The sequence below is a fragment of the Diachasmimorpha longicaudata genome, unplaced genomic scaffold (genome assembly GCF_034640455.1).
Source record: "Diachasmimorpha longicaudata isolate KC_UGA_2023 unplaced genomic scaffold, iyDiaLong2 ctg00000085.1, whole genome shotgun sequence".
NCBI classification, from domain to species: Eukaryota; Metazoa; Arthropoda; class Insecta; order Hymenoptera; family Braconidae; genus Diachasmimorpha; species Diachasmimorpha longicaudata.
This window is the reverse complement of record NW_026973910.1, coordinates 87620-95062: the sequence shown is the minus strand read 5'-3', so window position 1 is coordinate 95062 and position 7443 is coordinate 87620. Positions and strand designations below refer to the sequence as shown.

The 7443-nt window shown below is 39.5% G+C and overlaps 1 protein-coding gene across 1 annotated transcript; it reads left to right on the top strand.

Annotated features, from left to right (window-relative positions):
- Positions 1–282: 282 nt before the first annotated feature.
- LOC135171689 (uncharacterized) lies at positions 283–1125 on the top strand. Its single transcript, XM_064138308.1, has 2 exons — positions 283–615; positions 801–1125. Exons 1-2 carry the CDS (start codon positions 448–450, stop codon positions 1017–1019), a joined length of 387 nt encoding a protein of 128 aa, XP_063994378.1. The 5' UTR covers positions 283–447; the 3' UTR covers positions 1020–1125.
- The last annotated feature ends 6318 nt before the right edge of the window (positions 1126–7443 follow it).

Below are 7443 nucleotides of genomic sequence, written 5' to 3'. Positions count from 1 at the left end.
TGTTATTTTATTTTAAAAAAATGGTGAAAGTGACGTGTCAAGGAGCGTGTCAGGAGGATTACGCTCGCGAGGTAAGTTTTTACATATTTATTTATTGCATGTTTTTCATTGTGCGGTTTTTCGCGGTTTTGTATTGTCTGTAATTTCGCGTCCGCGGCTCATTTTAGTGTTTTTTTTTTTTTTTTTAATTGAGCGTTTTTATATTGTTTTAATATGTTCTCGTCGCGGGGTATCCGTTTCGCGTTTTTTTTCTTTTTTAAAATTTTGAATCCGTGTATTTTCCTTGTTGTTTTAGTTTTTGATTTTTCGTTTTTTCTAGTTTTTTAGTTTTTAAATTCATTTTGTTTGTTGTAGTTTTTGATTTTTTTCGTTTGTTTTAGTTTTTTAAATTCATTCTGTTTGTCTTTTTTTTTTAAATTTTTAATTGATTGTGCTTTTTTTTTCCAGATGCAGGCCACCAGGAGGGACAGGGAATACCTCAGGGCGTCCAATGCGTGGTTTCGCTGGGAGGACGCAGAGGGTGAAATCCTGGAAGGCGAAAATATTTTCGCCATCCAGGATTTGCACGCCAGGGCCGCCAAATGGTTGGCGGATGCCGAGGACGAGGCCTTCATGGTGAGTTTTGTCTCTCTCTGTCTCGCTCTCTCTCTCTCTCTCCCTCTCTCTTTTCAACCCCCCTTTATTCCCTTTAACCCCTTCCTGCCATTCCCATCAGTCCTCTCCTAAAATACACCCCTTCCTCTCCTTATTTTCCTATAATTATTGCATATTAATGTATTTTTATTTTCCTTTTGTTTCAGGCCGGAGCCCGTTGGGAGGGAGGTGTTGGGCCGGACACCCCGAGAGCGCGGTGGGTCCGCGCTGTGAGGCGCGAGTCGCGCCAGTTCGAGGCCGAGGGCGAGCAGGTGCTCGCCCTCTACGATGTCGAGGATGCCTGGGCCCTCAGGATCCTCTTCGGGGAGGAGTCCACCCAGCCTGACCTGACGGAGGAGGACTGGTCCCTGGAGCAGTGGGACTGAGATCCCCCCCTCCGCCCCCCGCCCTAATAATAAATTAAAAAAAAAATTTTTTTTTAAATTGTATTTTAGTTCTAAGATTTTTTTTGAATAAAATTAAATTTTTTTTTACATCAATATTTTCTTGTTTATTCATTTATTTCCCTTAGTATTAAATTAGAAAACAAAACAAAAAAAAAAAAAAAAATTTGTATTTTAGTTTTAAGTTTTTTTTAAATAAAATTTTTTTTTTAAATAAATATTTTCTTTTTTCTATTTTTTTTATTTATTTCCCTCAATTTATTTCCCTTAGTTTTAAGTTTAAATATTAAGAAAAAAAATTATATTAGCCTTAAGATCATTATTATTAAGACGAAAATAAAAAAAAAAAATGTAGTTTAGATTTAAGTTTTTTTAATAAATAAATTTTTTTTTAAATAAACATTTGTTGTGTTTCTTTTTTAATGTTTCCTTCGTTTATTTTTAAATTATCATGGAATAGGAATTGGGATGGGGAAAAATTTGAAGGGAGTCTTTTTTCTTTTTTATTTATATATTTATTTATTTTTCTTTATATATCATACATTTTTCTTACAGCTAATTTCCATTTTCGCGGGCCGCGGGTTTTTGAAACTTCGTATTTCAATTCGAAATACGAACGGCTAAAAACCCGCCCCGTCAAAGTTGACGGTGGCGCCCCCCTGACAGTCGGTAACCCCTCCCACAAACGTACATTCCCAGAATTCCACAGTGTCGGTAAAACCGTAGGGCCGCCTCCTGACACCAGGAGGCTCTGCGCAAATGTAAACACTGTAGGGCCCAGTTTTTAAAAAATTAATATCTAATGAACAAATAAACTTAAAAATATGGAAGTTGGATATTAATTATCAACAAACGATTCCCTATCCAATGATAATAACTATTCGAGGCTACAATAAAATATTAAGCGAGTGGAGGAATAGCCCCTACTCATTAATTTGTTTAATTAATTATTAAATAATGTAGGCCTACAAACGTTTTTCGTGCATAACAATATTATACAAAACTACTACAATCAATCTAAATGCATAAAATACTTAATTTTTAAAAACAGTGCGCGCCAACTATCAGCGGTTCAGTCGCGGTTTTTTGAAACCATAGGGCAGTGTCGCGAAACCATCAAGCCGCCGTTTTGGTCCTGTCGCACGTACGATCTTACTCTCAGGTTTCGTGATGACGTCATGATACACTGTCCGACGAATACCATGATAGTCGATCTGGTAGGGATCTGCTTTATCGACAACGAGCGCGCGAATCGAGTCGTAATGAATTTGTTTACGCGATTCATAATTCAGTCTAACCCCTTTTATTTTACTAACTTCCGCGATACTGCCGTCCGGTTTTTTTACGCGATAAGTGTAAAATTTAGGCCCCCCAGAGACAAAAGAAGTAATGAAACTTCCTTCTCCGTAGCCCTCTACTTCGTCGGTCAAATCCCCTAGAAAATTCCCTAGCGGTAATTCATTTGATCCATCGCTGACGTAAATTACCGAATCTGTATCATAATATAAAACACGTTCTTGCTGTTTTTCTAGATAAGAATATAACTTTAGACGCGCGTGAGCGGTTGTATAAGCCGCAATAACGACATTGGCCTTAGTGGACATTTCCGCGGCTTCATTTAAATGTTTCCAGGACATGAAGAGAGTGTCGTTATCGACAGGAACAAGTCCTGTTACTTCAATTTCAGGATTAAACATTATATTTGCAAATTCCTCATGTGTTCGAATAATAGCTTTTTTAGTCAAGTTCTCCCTCTCCCCAAATTTACCCCAGAGACAGTTTAAACAAAGTTTTGCTACGGCTCTCAATCCGGCATTCTTTTGAATTTTATCTTTGTCAAGTTTTATACCTTCTCGCGTCTCATATTCAGCAATATATCTATTCTTTGATTCATCATCTACACACTCAGCAGGCCAATCCGAAGCCTCTTGTTTTATTTTCAAAAAAGTGTTAATGTATTCGGCAAATAATCCACCTGTTCGCGTCACAGGATTATAACGCGTAGTACTCTTATACTCCCAAAGCTCACTGATTTCTAATATTTTGTACCCCATTTCTACGGCTTTACGAAGTTCTGGAGCGACCCAAGTTCCCAAAAATTCGCGATCAGCGGGATCATCATGAGGGCAATTGTCTTGTACAAGATCATCGCAGCATGATCGACAGAGAGGGAACAGTAACTTTCCATGGGCTTTTACTGGTAAAACAGGGTGAAATAATTGACGAGGGGGTAAAACGCGACATTTCACGAGACCTTCTATCCGCGAAATATTATTATTAGGGCATATAAGCTGACAATCACGCCCCACATGGACAGTGGGATGGCCAATCGGGAAAACCCCTGTCTTTAAAACGTATGGGTATAACGAACAAACGTCAACATAGCGAATTTTCTCATTATCTTTTACGTCATAATGTGTTACGGTATTTCCTGTTCGTCCCCCGAAAAATGCATCGCGCGGATCCAGCGCTATAAACATTTGCTGATCAACGTTTTCTACAAAATTCGCCAACACATGATCTGTCTTTTTTTGACGAATAAAATCGCATTCCCACATTTCAACGACTTCATAACCCGAGTGTCGCAATTCCCGTGTAATCGCCCCTGTTCTCTCATATCGGCTCTCTAGTGTATCCTTGTGACTTAACTCTTTATCTCTATTGAATTTGAAACACCGTGGGCATCCGTGCCAATAACATCCGTGGAACTGATATGCATATTTCTTATTATTATTCGCGGTATCCTCCCAAAAACCATCTAGACGCAGGCCTGAAGTTGTTCTGTGTTCACGAGTTCGTCCGGCATGTATTATTCGATGATTCTCGCAATGTTCGCGCCACAAGAGCCATTCAATTGCGATTTTCGACTGCGTTTTCCCTAACCGATATCCTCCCTGAGGTATAATGCCTATCTGCTTGTCTTTTAAGAAATTTGTTTGAAAAATACGCATGCATGTAGAAGCAATCGTTACACATTCTGTAAAAGGACAGACATTTCCAGCATTCATAATCAGTTTTCGAAATTCAACACAGGCTCGTCTCAAAATTGTAACATCAAGTCTGCAATAATGAAGAATTTCTTTACGAAAATCAAATTCATAATCTTCTTCGACACGATCATTATACCAGGATAAGAATTTTTCACGATCTTGTACTCCCATAGTGTCAGCACCATAATATTTTCTATCAGGTATAGGCCCTACGTAGTTTTGATTGTCTTTTGTATTGAAAAAATGTGGAAAATAGCCTTTCGCTATATTCCCCAATCCAAAAGCTTTCGGTAAACTTGCAAGAGCCATGTGAAAATAATTTAAACTGTCTATAAATTTATTATCCCCAAAATCCATCAAGATAATGTTTGTTCCGTTAATTATCGCTTTAATTTGACTGTTAATGCGTTTCATGACGTCTCTCAAAACGAATTGTGAATCATAGCCTTTCGCGTTATGTGCAATACAAACTACTTTTTTATACGTCTTACCCATCGACGTGATGTAATCAACAAATCCTCGCACAGGATCCTCACCATCGAAAACATTTTCCCGATGTTTACAAACGCCACATGGATTTCCGTGATTATCGTTTGCGTTCACAATGTCATCGTCGGTCATATCTGCACAGCGGTCACACACAGTTTGTGCAACGCAAAGATTAGGAATGTGTACGTTGACATCTGTAGTTCCTTGCAGAAGCTCATCCTGTCTGGTTTCAAAGTCGTAGAAAACAAACGCCACGCGTTTCAAAGTCAATTTTTTCTTGCTTTTTAAGGTGGGCATATAGCAGAGATGAGAAATATCTTCGTCCTTTTGACATACGTTGCAATAATATTTATGGCACACATGATTCTGAGCTTTGCGATGATCAATTTTCGTATTACATTGGCCACACAATTTTATATAGTCACAGACGGTGGGGTTATTTCCGCTGAAAGATCCTGGTTTCTTATGTTGATCGAAGCACAATTGCCCGTGAAACTCTCGATTACAATCGTCACACACTATTTTATCAACAATCGTAGAGTCACACGGAGGATTCTTCAAACACCTATCACAAGTCCTATCACAAACATGTCCTTGCGTAGTGTAAGGTTTGTTACAATGCTCGCAATAATACTTCACGCCAAAGAATGAAGGTAAATTTTGGATTGGCTCATAGTGGTTCTCTTCAGGATAATACACAATCGGTAAGGTATATCGGACGGTCATCTTTCTGCTAATCAATTCAGGTGTACCATCGTAGAGCACAGGGTGATCTTTTCCGTTTCTCATGAGGGAATAGACCTTGATAAGGCATCCTTCTTCAGCCAAGTATCGCTGATATTGAGCAACTTCCTGTAGACCACAGCCTTCGTCAGGAGCAATGACTCCTGCCCTTCGAGTTAGTCTTTCGGCCTCCTTACGTTGCATTTTTCCCTTGCATTGCCGGATTGCCTGCCATACCTCGTGGATCTTGCCCTTATCAGCTCTGGTTTTTAATTTTTCTGCATGTGCTTTGGCCACAACAAGTGATCGGGCTAGACAGAAGCCATCTTCATTCGAAATCTGAAGGATACATTTTCTACTAAACCCTCTTTTCATGCCGTTTTCAAGGAAACCTTGACCTACCGGGGCTTCAGCCACGTGAAGTTTGATCCAAAACTTATCGGCACATCCGAAACCGTTTGCGCTCTGCGCGATAGAGCTAACAAGATTCCATAGATCTTGAAACTCATATCCTTTGATCGCACGTGGACTTATCCAGGCATTGTCTCTTTGCATATTTGCAAAATTGAAAGTAAGGCACATTCGATTCATACCACGTCCTCCAGCCTCAATAATTTTATTATAGACATCACGAAAAGCTTCTTCAACCCAGTCGGCAGGGTCACGACTTTCAGGTAAAGGGTTGATTGCAAACTCCATCACATGTGTGTCGAGTTTGAAACGTGGAAGTCTCTGGCGTGATCGTCGTATTGTCCTTAAGGCCGGCAATCGATTTTCAATCTCTTCTTCGCGGCCATTTTGTTGATCTGAAATTGGGTTTAGTATTTTTCAATAAAAAATATGCCTAAAATTTTTTCTCGGTATTATAAAAAGGTATGAAGCTAGATACTTACCATTCTGCTGATCTAGTAAATCTAGATTAAACTCTTCAACAGCTTCCAAAGCCTTAGGGTCACTCACAACATTTTCACCACCACCACATTGAATATCAAAGAGCGCAGAATTAAAATTTTCGAATAAATCTCCATCAAAATTATTTTCAATGGCAAAATCACCGAATAACTCAAGATCAAAATTATTTATCCAATCAAAATCTCCCTGTGGAGGTGTAGTATTTTCTTCGGACGGGCCACTGGGCCCCGCTAAATCGTTGGGGTCCGACATTGTGAATGTCCCTTGGACGACTGCAGTTAGTGCGAGAAAATTCGGGCTATATTGGGAAAAGTCAGGGGTTTTACTGTTGGCGCCACAGGGGGGGGGGCTACTGCACTTCTTCGCCTTTTTTACCTGCCCCCGCCTACGCGCATTGTCCTTGTCCTAGTCACAGGCAAGCCCACTTGACCCCAATACAGGTGCATTACGTCACGCCCCTCTCTAGCATTTTCAAATCCATATTTTCGGATATCGTAAAATTGTATGAAATGATGAGATTTTAGGCATGATTAATCAGAAGGCAATATGGACACGAGGTGGAAACATCCCTTTACTGCAATGATTTGTGGTCCCACGGGTTGTGGAAAAACATTTTTTGTTAAAAGGTTTTTGAAGGAAATTAAGCAAATGTGCGATACACAAATTGAAAAAGTGATCTTTTATTACGCTGAGTGGCAGAATGGATATTCGGATTATGATAATAATTTTGTCGAATTTCGTGAAGGCCTACCAAGATCTGGAGATTTTGATGATAATAAGCCAAAATTGGTTGTCGTGGACGATTTGATGCGGGAATCTTCGAATGGTGCAATAGTTGATTTATTTACAAAAGGAAGCCATCATAAAAATCTCAGTGTAATGTTTCTATCTCAAAATTTATTCCACCAAGGCAAAGGACAGAGAGACATTTCATTGAATACAAATTACATCGTCGTATTTAAAAATCCCAGAGATCGTGCACAAATTGCCCATTTGGCTCGTCAAATATACCCAGAAGATCCAAAATTTCTGCAAGAAGCCTATTTTGATGCAACTTCGGCAGCTCATGGCTATTTGTTGCTAGATTTGAAACAATCGACTCCTGAAAACTGTAGGTTTCGTACCAATATATTCCCCAGTGATCCCCATCATTATGTTTATATTCCGCGCAAGGATCGCAATATAAAAGGAGGAGGGGCATCACGGAGTGTACCAGTCGTTCATGTGTGATGGCAACGAGAAGTCGTTCTGAAAGCGGCTCTGTTCGCAAGTCGCTTGGAGAAAAGAATACA